General features: G+C 40.3%; 1 protein-coding gene across 9 annotated transcripts in view; it reads right to left on the bottom strand.

Moving 5' to 3' along the window:
- LOC109032035 (GTPase-activating Rap/Ran-GAP domain-like protein 3) overlaps window positions 1–24,280 on the bottom strand; it is a 480,199-nt gene that overhangs the window by 92,904 nt on the left and 363,015 nt on the right. The window contains exon 2 of one of the 9 annotated variants that reach the window (XM_072296198.1): window positions 9,331–9,530. The exons of the other annotated variants lie outside the window; for them this stretch is intronic. Within the exon in view, the coding sequence (XP_072152299.1) occupies window positions 9,331–9,530 (200 nt within the window). The remainder of the gene's footprint in view (window positions 1–9,330; window positions 9,531–24,280) is intronic. 9 annotated transcript variants of the gene reach the window in all.

Genomic DNA, 24,280 nt, shown 5'->3' on the forward strand with positions numbered 1-24,280 from the left:
AAATGTCAGTCCTTTTCAAAATGGCGGCGGTTAAAATGGCGGCTTAGAGCGGGAAGTGGATATTTAGGCTGCTTATTGCCGGATTTGTATGAGACTTGGTAACCGGGGATATTTCGGCACGAGAAGAACGAATCTTTCATTAGATTTTTGGAATTTTTAAAAACTTTAAAATGGTGGCGAAAATTTGAATGGCGATGGTGGATGCGGATTTTCCACCAGACCACCAGAGTATTGACTTTCGTGCAAATCTATCGGTTTGGAACGTAACTATCCTGAAAAATAAGTATTTTTGAGAGTACATTCGGCAACATTTGAATGTTCATACGGCGTTTTTCCTTTGCCCGGGAGCATTGGGCCTGAAACTATGAATCTGCCGATTGATTGAGCCAGTTCCACCCGCGCGTATTCTTCGTCCTCCGGCGTTTCCCACGCTCTTGTCCCCCGCCAAGGATACGAATTCGAGTGACTTTAAGCTCATGAACTTTCGAACAAAGCCAATCTTTCATGTTTCCATTCAAGTGCACTCGTGGATTCAAGGTTTCCGTCGCAACTTTTAGGAAAATGCAGTTATACAAGTTTCATAGTCAGCTACCTTGCCGCGTGACAAAACACAGCCTCGTATTTAATTGAGGTCACCGAGATACGGTAAAACATTTCGTTACATCTTCGTTTCCTGTATTTTTAACAACCGAAAAATGATTTACATGTACTGCCGTGCTGTGGAAAAACACCGTGTGAACCTCCAAGCGTTGCCAAATTTCCTTTCATAAAACGCGAATTTCCTGGTGGATAGGTGAATATTTCTCTTCCAATTTTTCAGATAATTTTGTTCGCAATGTCACCTAGAGTCCCTGAAAAGTCCGAGGAAAAATATTCATAACTTTCCTAAAAAATATAAATTTCATCGAAGGAAATTTGGCAACTCTCGGAGGTTCATACGGCGTTCTTCCTTAGCCCAGCAGTATAGCACTGTCTAACGTTTTTCCTTATTCCTTTTTCGCAAGCTAGTCAGAGATGCGACAAATTAGAGATGGAAGGAGAGGACCCATGGAGCGGGGTTTTATGATTTCGCCAAAGTGTGACAAGCGCCATGTGACGTTTCAAAATGATAGTTTGTGCTGCCGATAAAATTCAAAGAAATTTTCAAACATAATCAACCAAATATTTCTCTGTAAAAAATAAAATGGCCGCGGAAATTTTAAAACGTCGCATGGCGCTTGTGATACTTTGACCGGAAAGTGACGAGTTTCACAACCTGAGATGTTTTCAAAGGAGGAGGGTGATATAATCCGGGGGGCTGGAGCGCATTTTTTACCTTTGACCGTATCACCATCCAAAATGTATTTTTGATTTCCTTATATGTCAAATACTAAACCTACTCTCGGGTGCTCTCTAATTATTGTTGAGAAGCGACATACATACTTAAGGAGCAACCACTACTATTCATTTTTTTGTTTTCGATGTGAACCCAGTTTTACTAGCCAACAATTTTGCGAGGTGTATGCACAGGCACACTTACGCTGCGTGGAATAACACCTTCTTGTTATTCTGATAAAGTTTTCACTTGCAATTAATTACACCGTAACGCAAAGCGGCGCCATGAGGCAGAGTGGCGGAGCCGTCGCAAATTAATTTAACCGTTCAAAACTTGAGGAGCTACTCACAGGGCTGTAGGTATAAATGATGGAGCAAGGAATTAAGTCTGATAACTCCTAAAAGGCGAGAGCGGGGAAGCCCTTTTGGATCTGCCCGCGTAAGTTCCAAATTAAACTCAATGAACGACCAATTGGACGTATTTCTATCAAACGGAACTATGTGCATTAAGCCATGAGCCCTGAGACCCATAAGAATATATGCTTAACAGGGCTCACGTCATAATGCACATAGTTCCGTTTGATAGAAATACGTCCAATTACTTCTCGTGTCAACTGGGCCGTTTAGCCGGTCCTGTTTGATCATGTGCGAGAAAACGCAATGGGTGCTTTGTCATTTGCATATTGTTAGATTTTAGTGTTTCCAACAGGTGGAACCAAATCTAAGTTTCAACACAAGAAAAATGACGTGGTTCAGTCCCCAATTGGGTCCCGATGTGGTGCGGTCTTGTCAACCCACCGTTTTGACGCTGGAATTATCAAGATTTCATCGGACTAAAAAAGAAAAAAAAACTCATACGTGCGTACTGAAGCTATGTGACACCTAATGTATCCAGGTGTGACACATCTAATGTATCCAAGTGTGACACATCTTATGTATCCAGGTGTAACACATCTGTAATGTATCCGGGTGTGACACATCTGGTGCCGTCATCAGTGCCACCGTATTCTGTGCAGCCGTATCAGAAATAAAGAGAGGTACCTAAGTCGGTTTCCGTCATTCCAGATGATGGAATTGGGCACACCTTTTAAGCAGAAGGGTGAAGGAGTGAATGCATCTACTCCAGCAAACAGTAAAAAAAATGAAGGATTTGGAGCGACGACAAGACTTTCTTTTAGAAAGGAATGCAAAAATGTCTAATAAAAATGCCTTTCATCGTTAAACATTTTGGTTTAAAAGCCGGTGTCCTATTCTAGAATAGGACACCGGCTTCCGGTGAGATCCGGAGTTCTTACTGACCCTAAACAATCAGAGTGGTATGAGTGCGGAGTGGGCTCGACCCTTTTATGGAGAGGATTTCAGTCGGGTCTATTGGAGGCAAAATAAGCCCCGAAGTGAGACGCACTCCACACTTCACCCCTAAATTTCAAACAGACTGTGATTCTGCTCGTCTTTGGGCAAGTTTTCCAATACCAAAAACTATCAAGAAAATTAGAAAGCCATTCTATACCGTAATGAACGCATACCTAATTTGTGACAAGAGGAAGATGTTGATCAAAATTGAATCGCAGAACTTCAGTCCGGTCAACTTTAATACTACATCAAGAGGAAAATGAAATTTTTTTACGAGAAGGGCTTAAAATAATAACCGCACGTTTCTATTATCATGAAAATGATTGTTGTTTGTTTATTCATTTGCGTTGTTCGGTGTAGGGGGTGAGATGAAGTTATTTTTCAGCAGGGATAAAGCACCCAGCGCGCGACCCTTATTTATGTAGAAAAATGATAATGACACCCACCGACATCGGGGGTGAAAGAGGGGTCAAAAGGGTAAGCGAGGGGGCCGGGGTGAATGGCTGGAGAGAAGGGGGCTTCGATGTGTTTAAGTGTCAACCTCTGCCCGGAATGACTGAAAGAAAAATGCTGAAATTGCAACGTCTTTATTTTTCATCCCGTCGTTCCTCAAGTAATTGTCTCTCCCCGCCTAGAGCCAAGCTCTAATCTGGTCCACAATCGTTCTTTTCCAGCAGGGATTTCATTCCCGCCCCCGCCCGCCCTGTCCCTAGCCTCCTTTGGTGGCCCTATCCATACATTTACATCTTAGCCTCAGAGATGCTGATTTTACCTTCCCCCGAGAAAAAGGTTTTCGGAGAGAAAGTTTTACATTTTTTTCTTCCTTTTTTTCACTGAACGATTTTTCTCGTCCTTAACGGAGAACGGTTGTTTATATTGAATAGAATAATAAGATTTCTCGATGAACTCGTTACCTAATTTCTCATTGCAACGTTTTGATTATAAATAAGATTGCAATTATTTTGTAATTATTAGGATTATGTGCAACGTCTCCTTTGCCCTTAAAAGTAATAAAATTAAAATAATAAAGAAAATAAATTAAGGAATGAATGAAATAGTAGAAGAAATTTTAGGGATCTGACGGTCTTTCGCCGCGATTTTGCACTTATTAACACAAAAACTGCCGTGGCCATGGATAGTCAATTCTAGCTGGAAATTTTCAAAAACTAGAAGCAGCAATAAAATCGCGTATGCTGATTTAGAATTATCATTTGAAATTCAAATTCAAATTCTAATTTTTGGGTTTTTCTCAGCCTTGCTTTCTGACCCTTTAGCATGAGCCACTAGACAAGGACTGAGGTAGAATAAGAGTTTGCTTGAGCAGGCAGATCAAAAAACATAAATTCGTTGGAATAGCTTTCTAGATTCACAATACACGGTCTCGTCAAGGTGCGTCGTTGACCTTGCAGTGTTGGATCGTGAATTCTCTTGTTGTGCTGCTTGCCTATTTTGAAATCTCTGTAAATGAAAACTAAAGGAGTTGATATGTGCGAGTTTATGACGCGCCTTATCAACACATTGTGTTGGAGTTCACTGCTTGTTTTCGATTAAGAAGACATCTAGGGTCGATTTTTTTTTAATTTTTTGAAAGTTTCAAGATTAGATCTCTAGTCCCCCGCCCAAAATAATATATGTTGCTTTGATGCAATTCAATGCCACAGAGGACTAAAGCCAAGAAACCGCTTGTTGCTTCCATGCAACGGTATGCAATAAAGGGTTATGAATATTAATTGTTAATAGACAGAATTTTAACAACATTACGATATGCTTGACTTGGTCCATGGAGAAATTACTGGGAAGGGTGAAGAGCTAGCTGGAGATAGCAGGGGCGAGAATTCCGACAGTCAAACAAGGTTCCCCCGATGGAAAGCCGCGATCTTTCAGGAGCAAGAAGCGGCGAGGTTATCACACGGTTTACTTCTCGCGCCGATAATCAATCTAGATTACAAGCAACATCATCAATTTGATTTGGGTATTGTGGTGGGAGATTATCAGAAGATGGGTGTCGGAGCATGAGTGTGAATCGGGGAGGGTCCCGGTTGGGAGGGGCTGGATACGGGATATGGGATATGGGATACGGGGGTCGCTAAACCGCATGTGGAGCGAACACGGGTAACCGGGTAGGCCTCCCCTTTCCCGACCCAGACGAAACGTCAGATATTCCTCAAATTTTGATTTCTGCCTCGTTGGGTTTTAGTTGGCTCCTCAAAAATTATATTCCATTTATCATCTTCGAGGAATCCCCTCCCCCTTCAGCCCTCGGTTTCAAAACCAAATGCTCGATACGATAGCCGTGTATTTAGAGGCCGGGAAAAGTAGCGAGGCGTGAATGATCGAGTATCGATACTTCCCCACCTGAAGCTTTGGTAAAGTATCGATTATTAAGGTGTCACCCTTTGTATCGATCCTTGACCATAGGTTTAAATGGCAGATGAATCGAAACATCGCATAGTACGCCACGCCACTGATGCGACAGGCGCACAGAGGAACGAGCTACTAGAAGAGGTCGGACATTAACTTTTTGTCCAAAATTTCAAATTTTGATGCTAATTCCGACATGAATGCAAAATCAAGAAGTGTCTCTGAAGGGGAATTTCACGAAAAATCCAATGAAACCACTTTTAATATTTTTTGTTTCATGTTTTAAAAAATGTAAGCTTTCAAAGTTTCCAGATTTTGTCCGACTTCTCCTGTTGACTTGATCCAGTGTGAGGCGTCTTCTATACTGTCGTCCTAAAGAAAAATGTCGCATGAAGATTCGAATTTTAAAAAAAAAGACAAAAAAATGCACGATAGAAATTTTATTTTAGAGAAAAGTTTTGAATATGCTTTTATCGAATTTTTCAGACACTGGATTGTGTTGGGAATGAAATGCTCTTGGAAATTCGAAGACAAATGTTAACCAGTTTTCTAGTTTATTATATGTATCTAGAAGATTTGGCAACATTCGATTCCTCTTATGGCGTTTCCCTTTAGCACGGTATGTGAAGACTGGCGATGCTTCCTGTGAATGCACAAAAAATACTTCAGTAGAAGCAGAAAATTTGTTGCTTTCGTGGATTTTTATTAATTTTCACCAAAAAATGTTGACCACTATCTGAAAAACCTTGAAAAATCGCACAGAGGCACCAAGTACTCGTGATACATTTCGCGGTTTTTAGAACAGTTCACTCCAATTTTAGCGGCAGACATTGTCGCAAAATTTGTGAACGTAGGTATTTAAATTTCAGTGGCCTATCAGTATGAAATTAATAATTCAATGTTTTCAAGGATGCTCTCTCAACTATTTTACTCATTTGTGGAGAAGGCACATACTTGTATGCCTGATGAAAGGAGGGAAAAACGCGAAACCATGAATGAAGTTTAGGAAGCATTAGAAAATAAAGGGGAACGGAGAAACATTGGCATCAAATTAATATTGTAGGTAAAACTTAAAATCCATGAAATTCATTACTTTCCAAAATTTGAAAACAGAAGAAATTCCTACAAAAAAAAGCCTCCTATGCAAAAATGATTACTAGAAATAAAATTTGCCGTCGATGTTATCACCGAATTGAGCTAATTTTCGGTTACACAAGTCGTTTCAAACATTTGGTCAATTAATTAAACGAATGAATGAAAATATAACTAAATTATAATAAAAAATTGGTGAAAAATACGTATAACCTGGCATCAAAGTACACACATGAAACCGACTGGGATAATCCAAGGTTTTTTGAAGGGACAGCATCCTACTGGGATTAAACAGAAAAGCGGGGAGTCTTAAAATTCAGCTCAGTTTTAGAGCGGCCCCATTTCAGCATGTTGTCAAATTCTTTACAAATTTGTAAAATACCAACTCGAAAATTCTTTAATCGCATATGATTGCGTTCCTAGCTTTGATGTCAACATGTACCTATTATTAAGTTTGGTATCATCATTGTACTAAATAATGCGGCTGCCAAAACTTACCGACGTTTAGTTATTATAGCAGACAACAAGCATAAGCTGCAAGCTAAAAAAATCCGTTAATCTAATCTACAAATGAACCTATTTATGCCTAAAGGAACTATGTCTTACGCAATGCCTATGCAGATAGATCCTTTTAGCATAAATACGTTCAAATAGTGAAATTATATTCCTTGAAAACGACGCACACTGACTTGAAAATCGAACACAAAACGGCAAGCAAGCAAAAAGAAGAAAAACTGTGTGATGTTAAACGTTGTTAAATATGAAGTTTTATGAGGAAGACATTATGCTGCAAAAACTAAGTGCATGAAATAAGTACCTACATGATAAATATTTTATAACTATGAAGTAAATAAAGTAAATAAAATAAGACAAGCAAGGTAAAAACTACGCTTAACATTTTACCCTAAAAAAAAAAAAAAAAATAGAATTGTGGAAAAATCAGTATATTTAAGAATTTTCGACATGTACGATTAATGGCAGGACTAGATTTTCCCCCATCCGAACTCATCATCGGCGATCGTGCCGACCTATTGGACGTATTTCTATCAAACGAAACTATGAGCATTATGACGTGAGCCCTGTTATGCATATATTCTTATGGGGCTCAGGGCTCATATATAAATGCACAAAGTTCCGTTTGATAGAAATACGTCCTATTCTGCCGTGCTGAGGAAAAACGCGTATGAGCACTCGAATATTGCCAAATCTCCTACAACATACGTATTTCTAGAGAAAGTCATGCATACTTTTCCCTGAAATTTCAGATATTTTATACCAAATTACGATTAAAATTACCCAAAAACTTTGAAGAATTATATCATCATTCTTCATTTTTTGTCGGTCTCCTTTGGTGTCGTGGTTGTAGGTTGTAGCGCTAGCTCTATGATCGGAAGGTCCCGGGCTCGATTCCCGACCAGGCGACCCGAGTTTGATGGTCTCAAACAATGGATGCCTGAGACTGGTTGGTAGGAACGGGGGGGGGGGCTAAAAGCGCAGGATTAGCTCTTGTGGGTAATTTGAAGTGGAAAAAAAAAATTCCGACGATTCCTGATTCGTCGAAGGAAGTTTGGCAACGGCTGAAGGCTCATACGGCGTTTACCCTTAGCATAGTAGTATTCGACATTCGTGTTTTATCTTCGCGCCCAATCTGTTCATTCATTCAAATGTAAGAACGCATGGATGGAATAAAATCGGATGGTTCATTTGATGGTAACGGATAAGAGGAGAGGGGACACGAGATAGGGCCGGAGACAACGAAGGCGGGGAGGGAGAAAATAAATTGCCTCGGCCGCCGGAAAGCTTCGGGAGTATTAGCCTAACAATCCTGATATTTGTCCAGGGTAGCATGTGTCGGCCAAATATTAGTTGTGTAAAAAACGATAAGCCCATTAATAAATAGATCAGGGAAAAGGCGCTTAGGATAAATATTGGTGTTGGAAAAACAGTAATCTATCCACGCCTCCGCCCCTCACAGTGATCTTTCATGAAGGATGAGGAATTTAGCGTGGTTCGACAAAAGAGGGCTCCTTATCTCGAAATGAATCACGATACTCTAAAATATATCACTCTGCGCCAGTTCAATTATTTATTTTTTGCATTATGTTTCGATGCTCATCGATTCTGCAATTACTGAGAGACATATAGTTCAAAATACATGTCTTAAAGTAAGGAATAAATATTCAGTTTAAATAATAATGTTTGGCTTGGATTATATTTGAGTTTAACACATTTTGTTTTTGGTAAATGAGTTTTTATTCTTTTAATTTTGATGAGGTGTACTTTTAGTGGAAAAAAACACCCAATATAATTTCCTTTGAGAAAAGTAAAATAAATAAATACAAATACATCACTCTGAGAATAGATTTACACCAACAAAAATGTCTTTAAACGAGGACAAATGTTTCCTTTAATCTCCAAACAAGTTTTTCAACCATGTTCTTGCTGCTTCTGATTGCTACGTGGAAAATTTCTTGGCTCCAGACGGGGGAAAACATGAGACTGTTCTGGACCGTGTTCCAGACTGTGATGCATAGAATAATTGTCACTGTCAGAAGATATGGCGTATAAAAAAACAATTGTTTTCTTCTAATTGGACGTATTTTTGCCAAACGGAACTATGTGCATTAAGCCATGAGCCCCGATACCCATAAGAATACATGCATAACAGGGCTCACGTCATAATGCACATAGTTCCGTTTGGCAGAAATACGTCCCATTGTAAGTTACAGGACTTAACAACCAAAGAGATATTCTCAGTTTAGTGCAAATGGTCCATTACATGATTCTCAAAACTAAATAACAACAAATGTTACGTCAGTGCCGCCCCCCCCCCATTTTTAGTAGTCACGCGAACAGTGCCCGTCGGCTTTAATCTTTTCGACGTAACTTGCAATTTTTGAAGCTTCGCAGTTAGCGTCAGGTGTCATAGTAAGTGTTTCCATACATATACATAGAACCTCCTCTGAGCAAATTAAAAATGCTGTAACTCAAACTATCAATAAATCGTTGAAAAATCCATTTGGACTTTCAACTTCAGATATTACTATTTTCGACGACTTCAGCAAACCATGGAACTGCATGTAACATATTCCATCTGCGGATGAACCGACATGTTCAACGATGAAGAAGACGAACGAGGGACGTTGCGTCCGATTGATTGTAGATGTGGAGCCAATAGTTGAAACGACAAAACAAAGATAGAAAACTCACATGGCAGAGGAAGCTCTCCTTTTTTGGATGTTGTGTAGGTTGAGTTGGCGGGCGGCTAGCGTTGCAGGATCGTATCCGTGGAGCAAGGACGCGAGTCGCTCGACGCACAGCGACTTGGAGCGATCTCTACCGGCTGCTTGTTGAACTCGTTCATCCTCCAATCGTCGTCGCACCTTCGCCTCGCGCAGCCTCGAAACAAGCTTCAAACCGACCCCTTCCATTAATTTCTCACATAATTAATCGCTAATTCGACAAAGAGAATCCAACTTGGATGAACTGAATCCAGTTTGTCGATTTCAACATGCTATAAATTATCATATCATATTCTACCATACTCTATTATGTAAAATCATAAGCGCAACGCCTTAAAACCTAACGCTGGACGTCTCCGCTACCTCTTCCAATACATCACTCTTCCCTGCTCATTCTGCGCCTACTCAATCCGCTACCCTTTCTCATGCAGAGGTTTTTCTCCATCCCCTCTTTCCCTTCCGGGATTTTGCCAATTTTGTCGACCATTTACAGTTTCCCAACCAGTTCAGGCCAGTTTCTTCTGCGACTTTGCTACCTGTTCTATGGTTTTTTTTTTTTTTTTTTTTTTTTTTTTTTTTTTTTTTTTTTTATTCCTACTTTTTTAACTTGCATGAGTGAAACCAGTGATTTTTCAAGATTTTCTCAATAATTCTGAGGATATATTTATATTTTTTTTTTTCAAATTTCACATCCTTTCGTGGTTTTTAAAAAGCGCTTTTGGCTATCGTTAGAATATAGTCCCTAGATGAATCCTCTCTATTTAGGTTAATCCACGAGAAGTCCGAGGAGCGTTAAGTAGAGGGTGCGAAGCGCCCTCGGGGGGCTAAGCCACGTGGCGGCTAGGGGGCGTGGCCCCATACTTCTCGAATAAACCTACGAAGCAGAAAATCAGGATCGATAGAGATGAATGGGAGGTCAATGTATTGCAATGAAACATTTATTTGTAAAACTGGAATTTTACTCCGTCCGTGAGATACAAACGTAATTATTGACAATCATATAGGCTTTATTTCTCACTCTAACTTTTAAATTTTCAACCTAACTTTTTAACTTATTATATCATACGAATACTTGGAAGGCGGAGAGGGGGGATTTTGTCTTCCTTTCCAAAAATTTTCACTTGGTTAGGTTTGAAATAAGCATACTGAGTTCATTGATAACAAAGCTGGAGTCTAGAACTGGAGATCTGGCAATTTGTCAACCGATGTCAATCCGATTTACCCGTCAAATAGTGCGGTTGAACCTTCCTCTCAGGTTAGAGCTACTAAAATATCTGGATGGCTCACCTAAACGATAAAAAATTAGAAAAAAACCCGATTCAATGGCCAACTTCCAACGAAAAAAAAAAAATAAAATAAAATGAAATGAAGAACATTTTTATACCTACTTATAGTTCCGGCTCGAAAGCATTTATTATCGGGAATTTTGGTGAGGTAAAACTGTACATTAGTGAAGATGCAATAGCAATACCGATATTTCTTTATGGATTCGCGGAAGACGTTCGGTTTTTTAATTTTCGATTTTACTCATCTCCTTCCTGATCCTGAGACTTTGGTCTTAGGAATTGTGAAGCAAATGAAAGGATGTGCAGTTACATTTACGTTTCCAGATTTATAAGACTAATCAGTTAATAATGATACGTAACACAAATATAAAATAGGGAAGAGAATACTACTAAAATGAGGAGAGGACTTTAGACTCTTTCAATTTATACTAAAACTAATCCCCTTTGAATTATTTTCGAGGAGTAAATTGACTTCAATCTGGCGTCGTACCGTTTTAAGTAGTCGATGAGTGTCAAACATTTCTCGAAAAAGCACGCCTCAACTGCAATCCACTTTTATATGCGTTTGCGTAACATTAACAATATTGCGATCACTTCAGAAAAGAGTCGTCCCGCGGGGGGAAAATTTGATGTTCAAATAAAACGAAGAAAGAATGCAAACAAATCATTCTAGAGGACGCGTATGCTTCGAAGGCAAAATTCGATGCTATCATTCAAGCTTGCTGGGCTTGGTTTCAACGAAAATCACATGATTGTGAGAAAGGAATCAACATTTTTGAACGGTTTCTTTCGGGAAACCGTGCCTTAAAGCAGTGCCTTCGATTTTACTCGCAAGCTAAGGTTACCTAAACATCAATTATGATTAATTTCATCATATGCGAGATGCCGAGCCATCCAATTAAAATTAAATAAAATCGATTTGTGTGCACGCAATACTGTCTAGGTGAGTGAAAGTGTTTTATGAACTCTGTGACACCTGAGTTCCTGCACGGCGACCCACATTTCAGAAAAACGAGGGGACCGATTACATATATTTGTTCGGGCTGTCAGCGAGCATAATGAGAACAATGTCCTATCGCGTTTGTTCAAACCTCCACACTGAAAAAAAATACTCGGCGTTATTACCAAGGTCCGCTGGTACCTTTACCATCTCACTTTTTTTACCAATTATTGGTAATTTTACCAAGACACACTAATAAGCTTACATTAAAAATCGGTAATTTTTCTATTTTTCCGGGTAAGAATACGCCTTTTATTGGTAATCAATTCCCGGTAACTTTGCCATTTTATCTCGGTAATTCTACCACAGTCGATAAAAAATATTGGCGTTTTTACCAAGGTCCAGTAAAATTACCGAGGAAGTTCAATAATTTTACCGAGATTTCTCGGTAAAATTACTAATTTCATAAATGGTAATTTTACCAAGAAAAAACTGGGATCAAATAGAACCCTGAGTTCTTGATAATTTTACCCTTTTCTTAGTAAATACACCGAGATTTTTTTTTCAGTGCAGTTGCGGTCGTGGTCGCCGCATTGTCAGTTCCGATTCGTGAAAGTTGACAACACTGTCTTCTCTCAATATAGATGGACGTATTTCTATTAAACCGAACTATGTGCATTAAGACATAAGCACTGAGACCCAAAAGAACTTTTTCATAACAGGGCTCACGTCATAATGCACATAGTTCTGTCTGATAGAAATACGTCCGAATGTATGTGAAACAATTCTTGTCTGAAGTACAATCCATATTTTCAATGGGTTTAAATGAAGGAAAAAAAGTGTTTCCGACTTGAAAATTGTCACTGCGCATCGTAAAATACAAATATAATCGAAACTTTAAAAAAGCAGTCACTTGCACGTCAATTGATTATTATTGCGGACGCGCTTCGCTCCCGCTCGTGGAGCATCATCGGCGCGACACGTGCAAATTAATTTTCAATTCAAATTAATTGACGTGCAAGTGAGAACTTTTTTAAATTTTTGATTATTTCTTGTGCGGCCTCCGAAAGCGAACAAGTTCTCGTTTTTATTTTCGAAATATAATTGACTTTTACTGTATACGCGGTGTGAAATATCGTGATACTCTAACCGAGTGCCTGACTGATGTTTTGCTATATTGCGATCTACTTAAACGGACCACGTACTTTAAAACTACGTAAGAACAAAAAAAAACCGAAAGTTATATTTTTTTTTTCGATTTCAAATCAAAGGTATTTAATCCTTTGAGAACAAAACACATCGCGCAACATCCTGGCCCCTACTCGCTGTAAACTTGGCAACGTGTCCTGGTGCCCTGCGTTACGCGTTCAAAAACTCTCTGAGGGAGAGAGACAGGTAGATACAGGGTAGCACGCAAAAGCTCTGAAAGTTCGGGCACTGCGAGCACAGAGCGGAGCAAAGTTACAAACCGAGATAGAGAGGGACAGGATGTCGGCTTTCAGGGCTGAGAAAGGAAGGCGAAGGGGAGGGAAGGGGGGAGAGAAAGAGAGAGAGAGAGCTTCATCCGAGAGACGAAGGTGAGAAATTCGCACATGCTGGAAAGAGATAGAGTTAGTTGTCTGAAGTGGATAGGAGCGAGTGGGGGGCGGGGGCGTGAGAAGGATACGAGGGGGAGATTTATCTCACCAACTTGAGAGGGAGCCCATAGGTGGAACAGCGGTGCCCTCTTGAAGAGTCGTTGACAGGAGGAACTCCTTCTCCAATTGGTCTAGACGAGGCGACTCGCGGCTCAAGGTGGAAACTGTTGCCATTACGGTCAGGGGTCAGGCTCAAGGTTGGCACTTTTCCCGAGAATATCTCCGGTGAATTAAATATGCCCAGGGGTGGAAAGTTAAATTCCTCGTCATGCAATTTCAAAGGCTCGAAATAATCTCACACAATTTGCAATGTGTTAATTTTCCTCGGAATGGGTCACTAAACCTTGTTTATTTTATTGAATATTCTGAAATCACAATGTGAGAAGATAACGTGGTGATTTTTCCGCATTTTTATGGAGCCAAAATCGCGGAGAAACCCGCTTTTGAAAAATCTAAAAACTGCAAGACATTTCAAACGCACCCGAATGGCGGGAAACTGACGGTGTTGACGCACTGCGGTAGTCATATAGTAATCTTCTCTCCTTTTCCTCTGATGTTTGTTAAAATAAAACGTGTTTCAATATGGAATTGTTGCTCGTTTATTACAGCTAACATATGAATGAGATTCAAGTCTTGAATTCAAAAGATATAATTTCGACTTTAGTTTTGTTTTCATCTACGAAGAGTAGATAGACATTTGATGGAAGTCGTGGAAACCCGTGCCCGCTTCTGATTGGTGCCGGATGACATCATTTGGCGCGGCGCAAAACCGGGGCGTTTTTGCGTATAAGTTGAGCGATTTGAACTGCGCATTTCTCGGTTATTGAGTTACTTGTTTGCGTTTTTAATGTGCGCATCGTGTTCTACGCGTCATTTTCCTTCAGAAAACTATATTCGCAAGTCAAAATTCGTTCATGGTTTAGTGACCCATTAATTATATTAAACCCTCGGAAATCGGGAATCGTTTCAGATGATCTTCCTGCTGATCCGGCTATGAATGCTACCCTATGAGGTGCAATACCCACAGGGGAGGCATAAATAGGAGTTCACAGAGAAATGAAGACCTAACCTAACCTCCAGCCAAATGAAAAAAATCATCCTGTACCATGTGAATACATTGAAAAAAAATTCGGCCGTGGAAGCCGTGCTCATGGGCTATGTAGACATAACGTCCGCGCTCTGGGCTCAGAGACCGAAAGTTCCGGGCGAAGCACCCGGAGGTATTGAAGCTACGGCTCCAGCAACCGGAAGTTTCAGCCTCTGAGCTCGGAACGAATGGTATGTCTATGTTGCTCGTAACTTTTTTTTATTATTTTTTTTTTATTTTATTATATATTCGCAAGTCAAAATTCGTTCATGGTTTAGTGACCCATTAATTATATTAAACCCTCGGAAATCGGGAATCGTTTCAGATGATCTTCCTGCTGATCCGGCTATGAATGCTACCCTATGAGGTGCAATACCCACAGGGGAGGCATAAGGAGGAGTTCACAGAGAAATGAAGACCTAACCTAACCTCCAGCCAAATGAAAAAAATCATCCTGTACCATGTGAATACATTGAAAAAAAATTCGGCCGTGGAAGCCGTGCTCATGGGCTATGTAGACATAACGTCCGCGCTCTGGGCTCAGAGACCGAAAGTTCCGGGCGAAGCACCCGGAGGTATTGAAGCTACGGCTCCAGCAACCGGAAGTTTCAGCCTCTGAGCTCGGAACGAATGGTATGTCTATGTTGCTCGTAACTTTTTTTTAGTGTTTCATTGCTGGACCTCAGAGGACATTTTACTCGCGAGATAGCCCAAATGTCAGTGCATCACGAATAATTACACTCAAAAAAAGGTATGACTCTGAGACCCATAAAAAGTGGCTCGGATAGATCCATAATTTCTAACCAAAGTGATTTACCGTCTACAGTATGGCTTTCTGAGCCATATTGGTCGTGAACCTATAAGCATGGCTCCACGAACTATATTTTATGGCTCCATGATCCATAACTCGGCCGGCAAGTCACTCTTCCCATACGCGTTTTTTGAGTGTGGGATACATAAGTATGCTGAAAACTGAGCAGTTGGAGGAATGGGAGGTGAGAGAGGGGGGGGGATGATTAAGTCCGCAATCGAAAAGAAGTGCTTTTAGGCGTTTCTTTACATCCTGAATGTATCGCTCAAAGGTTTCTAAAAATTTCATGAAATTTCACTCAGGTGAATTTCATGACATTTTCCACCTCTGGAAAATTAGACGGCGATAATGAAGTGGGACGGGTTCTTAACATTCGTCATGACCACCCCCCGAGGTCAGTGGCGTGGCGTGAATAGCGATATATCGATTGCTATGTCATTTAAACCTATGGAAAAGGATCGATAAACAGGGTGTTCGCAGCGAACACCTTAATAATCGATTCTTTACAATAGGTTCAAATGGCATAACAACCGATATATCGCAATTCACGCCACGCCACTGCCCGAGGTGAGTTTGGAGTGTAAAGACTCCGTGACGTATAACATACACATCAGCGCCAAATGTAAATTGAGAATACTCTGGTAATGCAGAGTTTGGCTAAAGCGAAACAAGCGCTCCTTTCGGAGGAAAATAACTCCCCAAAAACTAGTGTGCGCTTTAAAACCCCCTTGAAAAATGTAAGCACTTTTGAAATTCCCGCCTCCAAAAGCACATTAGGTACTGCAGACAAACTGTGTTACCTTTATGTCACCTCGGTTTCACTCTTTACGCGGAGTTGAAAATGGTCACAGTCATGTAATCAAGTTTTTCAATGGTATGTTTCTGCAATTTTCAATGTCCGCATCAAATTTATCTTGCAGATGCATCCGACGGGAAAATATTATTTTCATACTGCGAGGGCTGACGAACAATACCGCCTAAATGACGCGATTTTGGCAAAACTGAGTCAGCAACTTTGCCGCATTCCATAGAATAAAATACGCTAACTGATGATTTTAGTTTTTCCCCAATTCTGAGGAGACCGCTGTGATGCCGCTGTAATGTATATGAAAGGATTGCAAATCTAACCTCAAAATTATGAAAATGGCGAAGTTTTCTCTTCGTCCTGCAAAATTGTTAGTTTGCCGATTAGGCCGTATTGTTCGTGAGCCATATTTTTGCTTTTCCAAACTGTATTTGGACTATTTCTGTCGAACGGAACTATGTGCATTATGACGTGAGCCCTGTTATGCATATATGCTTATGGGTCTTAGGGCTCATGTCTTTATGCACATAGTTCCGTTTGACCTAGAAATACGTCCATTTGATAAGTATTTGAACGACTCGACGCAGTGATTTTATTGTTTCAGAAAACTGTGGCAGCGATAGGTACCAAAAGTTTGTATGATTATGGATAAAAACATGTCCGTGCAGACATTTTAATGGGATAGAATTAGTAAAATCATTTCTGCCCGGAACAGCTCAAACACCGGAGGGGTGAAAACGAGTGGGCTGCTTTTGGTTGTGGTTGAGCCACGACAACTTTGACTCCGGCGTGTAAAAAAAGGAGGGTTTTGCGTTCAATCTGACGGATTTGATGAGGTCTCGTACGCATGAGAGACTTCCGAGTCATCGACCATTGTTCAGTCGCTCATTAAAACGACAAGCCGAACGACGGCAAGCGACGCACAGTGGATCGAGCCAATAGGAGAGCTCGGACAAAATTTGGAAACTTCAAACGCTTTTAACTCCGTTTATACAAACCCTGAGGTTCTAAAAGTGGTTTCATTGGTTTTCTCGTGAAGTTTTCTACTGTATGCACCCCTTGAAAGTTTAAATGTGACGAAATTAACATCAGAATTTCCTGTTTTAGTCAAGAATTTCATGTTTGACTTCTCTAATTGACACGATCCACTGTGCGACGAGAGCTATTCCATCGACAACGCGGTTTCCCTTGCCGATGATCCCAGAAGAACTCCTAGTATTTTGCGCAAACATTTCGTCAATCGCTTCTTAAAATGGATGCATCTCTTCATTTTGATTCTTCCAAATTTTAAAACTTAGAATTTCACCCCAAAAACAAAAATACAAACTGCGGTATCCGTCAAATTTGCGTCTTGCGAAGCGTTTAAAGAGGACTCCGTATTTGAACTTACGAATTGTAAACGATCATCGGACAAGTTTGCCTTACCATAGACTTTCATTTGAGCATTGTCCGGTTGATCAAATCGGGTATACAAAAAAAGGGGCTAAACTTGCGGCGAGGCTCTTTTGCACTTCAGAGATTCAAACTTCTCTCCAGCGCTCCCATTCTTTTATCCGCTCCTTTAATTTCGTCGTATTCGAAAGTTTCACTGACAATGGTGGTATAAAAAAATCTGTGTTGTCGTTATTACATCGTTAATGGGCAGCTTGTTTGGATCCGTGACAAGCGAGGAATCAAAGAATAGATTGCGGATTTCTCGGTTGTGGAAAAACGGCTCATTCTGTTCTCTGCAACTGTGCATGATGCATTTTGAGGATAACTGAAAAGCAGAAGGGACGAACCGAGATTCAACTGGGTTTGCAATTATGGACCAAGAATTGGATTCATTAGAGGGCTGAGCGCGCTTGAGAAGTACGGCATAAATTTATGTCTCTCGAATGAATGGGACTTCCCTCTCAGTGCAGAGAGGCTCTTCCCATTGTTTAATTACGAAAGTTCTTAGAGGCCGGTTTCCGTTCAAAAAAGGAAATTTGGGTGTGTTCCTTCTACGAAAGCATCTAATCTTTCCACTTATGATATTAGGTCTCAGGAAAACATTTACGGATTTCCCAATAATTTAAAAAGAAAAAGAGGACCAGAGACACGTTTTACAGCTAGGGTTTTTAAGAACATTGTTTTTACGTTGTTTAAATATTGATAACGGATAAATATTTTTCTTTCTACCAACAAAAAAAAAAAAAAAATTAGCAGTTAAGACTGTGGTGTGCTAATAGACAGGGTGTACCAAAAATCCCCTCTATCATTGTCTAATTTTTGATCAGTAGGACCGCATTAAACTGAAAGAAACCAAGCCTTATCAGCTATCGCCAAAAATTGGGCAATTTAATGTTTTACATGAAAACGGTTGTGCGGATTTGTGTGCAAATTACACTGACTTTTCTGCATTGTACGAAGCAAATTCCTTAAATTTTGCAAAGGAATCCGTGCACATTTTCTCCTGTAAAAAATTATATTGTCCAGTTAAATTTGGCAATCGCTGATGTGGCTTGGCTCCTTTTTGCTTAAAGGGTCCAGTTAAAGAGAGAGAGAAATGAAACTTTGGCAATGCTCCAATCTGTAAGAAAACTTTTTTTGTGGGAATCAAAATTTTCAGGCATAATAATTTGAACGATCCCAAATACGTTCCGGAGGGCTCCGACCCTGCGAAAATAAGGTATAAAAGTATAGAACGTTCCGCAACCTCTTAACTGTCTTTGTCTAGCCATCATTAAATTTGTACTGATTCCTTCAGGGAAAATCAACTCAGTCGACACACAGACTGATACGCCAATTCAATGCAGTATGTTTATTGCAGAGGTCCCGAATCGATGCGAATGCTGCGGATTGCCCCCTTATCGAGGAAGAATGCAACCCGCTTGCCCACAGGGCGCGGTGTGGAACCCCCTCCCGGGAGCTCCTTTTGAAACACCGAGTCGCGGTTCTGTAACTGTTGAGAGCTCTTTCATTACATGTTATCAGTCATACGAGAGGCATTAGTCTGCATATTGGACCACGCTGACAAATCAGACGAAAAACCGTGAGTTTTCTTCCTATCTTACTTGAAATTTAGCGCTTTCGCAAAGATCTGACAACAATGAAGGGTTTTGACCCGCACCGCCGCGCCACTCCGTGTCTTTTGCAGAAATCTCCGGCTGCATCTTACACCCTCGGATTTCAATTCCATAAGTCGTCACCTACCAGCTAAAGCATCACAAGCGCAATGCGACGATTCACAATTTCCGTCGCCATTTTATTTTTTACAGAGAGACTCTTCAATGAGGTTGTCCGCAAATTGTGAAGTGAGGAGTGCATTTAAGACTTTGCCGATGCGCTCATCGTAATTTTTGAGAGACTTTCTATGAGTAACAAGTCATATTCTCGCTCTAGCAAAAGTTTGCAACAGGCCCATTGTTCAACGCAGCTGTCCAAAAATGTCCTTGAATTCTAAAAACTTGAGGTCGAGCTGCCGAAGTTCGGGTCGAAGATCTGAAGTACTTCGATAGATACCAAAGGGTTCGGGTCACACATCTGAAGTACTCCGGTACATACCGAAGCGCCTCGATGTCTGACCCGAACTTCGGCAGCTCGACCTCAAATTTTCGGATGTGTGATCAGAAAACTTCAGAGATCCATATGACCTCGCAATTTCGGGCCCCACGCACGAAGTTTTTTTCTCCGTGTACGTATGAAATTATTCTTGAACAAAAGTACTTTCTCTTATCGTATGAGACCTTTCTTTTGTGCGTCGTGTTGCTCATACACTGAGAAAAAGATTGGTAAAATTTACCACTCCCTCACGCTGTATTTCACACAGCGTCAATTCAAAGTCAATTCTGCCGGGGAAAAAAGGTAAACGTTACTAGATACTGGTACAGGTAACCATTCCTTTGGCAGAATCGACTTTCAATTCACGCTGTGTAAAACACAGCGTGAAGGATTAGTAAATTCTACCAATCTTTTTTTTTCAGTGTGATAAACCATGCATAATAGCAAGCTTGCTGATCCTCTTCGATATAAAATTAGCACGATTCGAGGTTTTAGGTAAAATCTTGAAAGAAAGATTTTCGAGATCTGAAAAGGACGTATTTATGCTAAAAGAAACTATGTCACACGCAATCCCTATGCACATAGGTCATTTTAGCATATAAATACGTCCAAACGATGGGAAAGAAGAACCTAGATAAGGAAATAGTACTCAGTATTCTTGAGAGTCGAAACCGTGAAGGAGCGCAGAGGAAAATTCTTAAAAAGAAAGTGAGTAAACAAAAGCTTGGCAGTCTGTCTCCGTAATTGATGTTGTTCCGAGTGGAAAACGAATCAAGAGCCGGATTTTAATTGCCAAATAAGACTTGTATAATGGACATTTCAACGTCTTGAAGCTTTTTCCTCGGAATGCTGTAGAGGAGCTTTTTAGTTGCACTTGAAGAAGAGCATCCAAAATCGTACTTGAAATTCGCTGATGGAGACTCAAATACACACATTGCAGTAATTGTTAAACCTTAGATGCCCAAGCTGGGTCAAATTGGACGTATTTCTGCCAAATGGAGCTATGTGCACTAAGACATGAGCCCTGAGACCCATAAGAATGTATGCATAACAGGGCTCACGTCATAATGCACATAGTTCCGTTTGACAGAAATACGTCCGATTGATCTAAGGCTTGCTAAAAACACGAGCTCTGTCACGGCAACTTCGGTCATTCGCGCCTCAGCAATTCCATCAAATTGAAAAAGTAGATGAAAAATTGAGGGTAAACACAGCCGAAGGTAGGAGAAACGTAATCTAACCTCGTTTTTTAACTTCTCTTCCGAATCTGAGCGACACCTCATTGGCACTTGGCAGAATAGAGCGGAGCTATGCGAGTTGACGTCTCGCGCCATCGCGCCTTCAATTTTGCGTATATGCATTATGGACACCCATCAAGCACGAATAGTTGTATCTCTGCGCCGTTACCAACGCGCGACCTTTCCCTTGCTTTATTTCCATAATGAGTTGGTTCCGTTTGTATCATTTCCAGTGGCGCTTCAAAGGCTACGTGAGCAACTTAGCCGAAATAGTAAAGAGGTAATCGGGCTTTATATTTTAAATTCCCTCCCGAATCTGGGCGGCACCTTATTGGCAGCGTAGAGCGGAGCATTGCGAATCCACGCCTCCTGTCATCGCGCCTTCCATTTTGGTAAGTTGGTCAATACAATTCACATGCAGAATAAATTCCAATCAAAGGGAACTTGGCTCCTTGTTTTAATAATTCAATGGACCACTAGACAAGGTACGAATTTCAGCATTCTGATACATGTTTCCTAACCAAAATTTCACGTAAAACACGATGCTTACAACGAAAATTACCGAAATCAATACCTTACGAAGATTTTTAATGATTCTTAATGCGTGAATTCAAACCACCCGCTCATGAAAACTCAACGCGATTAACATCGCGCGCTAAATGTTATCATGACAGTCTCTGCGATAAAAAAAATCTGGCAACCTCGATCTTGACGCTTTGGCTCAGTTGTAGCAAATTGCTTACAGTTTGAACAACACATGGTGGGAAATGAACATTGCTCGATTGAGAAGCTTGCTGAAATCGTTGTAGTGCGCGATTTGACTCACGTAGAGTTTTGAGTTTCTTGTGAGCGGGCAGTTCAAATTCCTCGTAACCAATGTGAAATAAAAACGTTAATATCTTCGTCAGGAGTTGGTTTCCGTAATTTTCGTTGTGTGAATCGTTTTTTACGCGAAATTCTGGTTAAGAAACATGTATCAGATTGCTTGAATTCGTACCTTGTCTAGTGGTCCATTCTACCTAATTCGATTTAATTATCTGACAAAAAATTGGAGAAAAGTATCCAACAAAAGAAACAAAAAAATATTTCCTGATTTGATAAACTCTGCGAACATTTTTCAATGGACAAACTCTTGCCCTCTCATTAAATTATACGGATTCTCGTGCGTCAAACTTTTTTTTAAAAACAAATTGCCTTTGATAGTTTATTATACGTTTCCCTGAAAACTTATTTTCATTTGTATCTCATACATGCTCGAGAGAGCCGTTAGATTTGCAACCCCTGCACACCATGGCAACGCAATTTTCAATGTTATCTTCATTTATTACTCCCTTTCATGAATGCTCTTCTCCTCCCACGTATTTCGTGGAAATCCACGAACGATAATGCGTAAACGTCAATCAGCGTTGTTTGCTTTTACGAGCAGAAACAAGAGGGAAATAAAAGAAAAGAATTTCACTCCCGCGAGGAGATTCAGGTGAAAATTACTCAAGGTGGGTGTGCTGCTGCAAGGGGAAAAAATCTTTTCTTCACCACTAATTTCCTCTTCCCGACACGAACTTGATTTACTCAGCAATAATGACCTTACACGTCTATATCTTATGGAATTTCTGCTCGATGACCCTGCAAAATATATATGGATCAGAGCTTCTTCTTCCTCTGCTGGTTTATTGGCTTTTATTCCTTATGTGGAACCTACAACCATCTATAGACAAAGAGTTTAGAGCTTTTAAAAGGGAATCCGAGGAAGAAAAGGCTAGTGCTTTCCTCTTTTTTTCTTTTTTTTAATTTAAAAAAAAAATGACTTTACACGGAACATGAATCGAACAAGAAGAGATACAAACATTATGAGTGACTTTAAAATTTCAGAAATAAGCAGGTAAAAGTGTGGTTGGACACCGTTAATTGAATATCTCCGTTCAAAAACGACCTAACTCGGGTTTTCAGCTAGATGCCCGTTATGTAGCTGAGGCTTTTTCACAGTCAGAAAGCTGAGGAATTTTCAGCTCACAGACGGCCAATTTCCCAGCGTCTGTCACATTCCTCAACGAAGCGCCATCTTTCCACATTCTTAGAGGGATGCAAGTAAGTCCGTGAAACATGCCTACCCAGTTCTAGACCCTTCATTATCACTTTATTCCTACGTGGATGTTGCTAGATTGCGTAGTAAAGTCCGTATAATCATAGGTATATAAAGCCTGCTACTTTACTATCCGACAACTATGCTGGTCTATAACACCTGCGTTCAAATGCCAGGCTAGGCTAAAGAGAGCCTCAATATATTCACTGGGTCTGAAAGGCCGTTTCTCGGCACTTTCAGGCCAGACGAAATCACAAGACGCTCTTAAAAGCAAAAGAGGTAAAAGATTCGACGGCGAAAATTGGAAAATTCATGCCACGAAAATGTGAACATTTCCGTATGTATTTGTAGGGAAACCAAATGAAAGCAGGGATGAAAAGATAAAATGAGTGATGTTGACTAGAATTGTAAAGCATTTCTATCATTGTGTCATCGGCGTTCTGGATTGAAAATTTCTTTTTTTTTTAACCGCAGTTGAACCCTCTAAATAAATCAAAAAGCGTCATCATACTAAATACGAGATTATGAAAACAGCCATTCATTGGTTTTGCAATAATTTAGTTACTGTACATGCGTTGTATCTATAATTTACATGTATAAATCGTTCATGTCACAGGCTCAAACCCCTATGCAAAGTTACATATTTTATCCACGTGCAGCTATAATTCCAGAGGCCGCACTTTTCTATTCATTAACATAGTTTGTCAAACCCCGAGTTTTGTAAATAATTAAATAAAATTACTGAAATTTTAAAGAGACTGCACTTATGCCGGTTAAACCAGCTCGGAGGCTACGGGGTGTATTTCACTAAGCGAAAATAATGCTTCAATACTGTGACTGCATGCACGTCTCTGCCAGTTTTCGTGACAAAATTTGCATGCTACATGTTAATTTGACCAGAAAATCGGGAGAACTTGGCCGAAGGTGCTCTCATAATAGACGGATCGTTGCATTCAGCTATTGTTTTATTCAGCGCCTCGGCCGGAAAATCCGAGCTAATTTAAAACGTTCACCAGAGGATAGGATTATCTCGTTGCGTCAGATAACGCCAACTGTGGTGTGACCCAAACTTGTCAGCTTGTTCAGGCCGACGTCAGGCAGCGCTCAAAAATTTGCATCTCTGCAAATCCCATAACACCGAGTTTAGCAACGAATCTGTCCTGACACTCTAAATATTCACGACCTTGTAAGTTTTTGCGATAACAATTTCCGTCTTAAATGAAGCGAGCGCGTCACACGCGTGAAGGAGCACTAGATTAACATGACCCAAATTAAAATTTTCATAGACTTACTGCCTTTCTTAAGACTTGAAGTCTCAGAAAAATTGTTTGTTTTTCACTGCCGCAGATGACAAGAATTTTTCTACGGGTCATACCGGTCGCATCTTGTAATTTCAATATTTGAGATATTTTCAATATTCAATTCTAATTGTTGTTTTATTGCAGTCTATTTTGTGATGCCGTCTTCGGCAAGTAACGACTGTCAATCGAAAAAAACTGCAAAAGAGAA

The sequence above is a fragment of the Bemisia tabaci genome, chromosome 2 (genome assembly GCF_918797505.1).
Source record: "Bemisia tabaci chromosome 2, PGI_BMITA_v3".
NCBI classification, from domain to species: Eukaryota; Metazoa; Arthropoda; class Insecta; order Hemiptera; family Aleyrodidae; genus Bemisia; species Bemisia tabaci.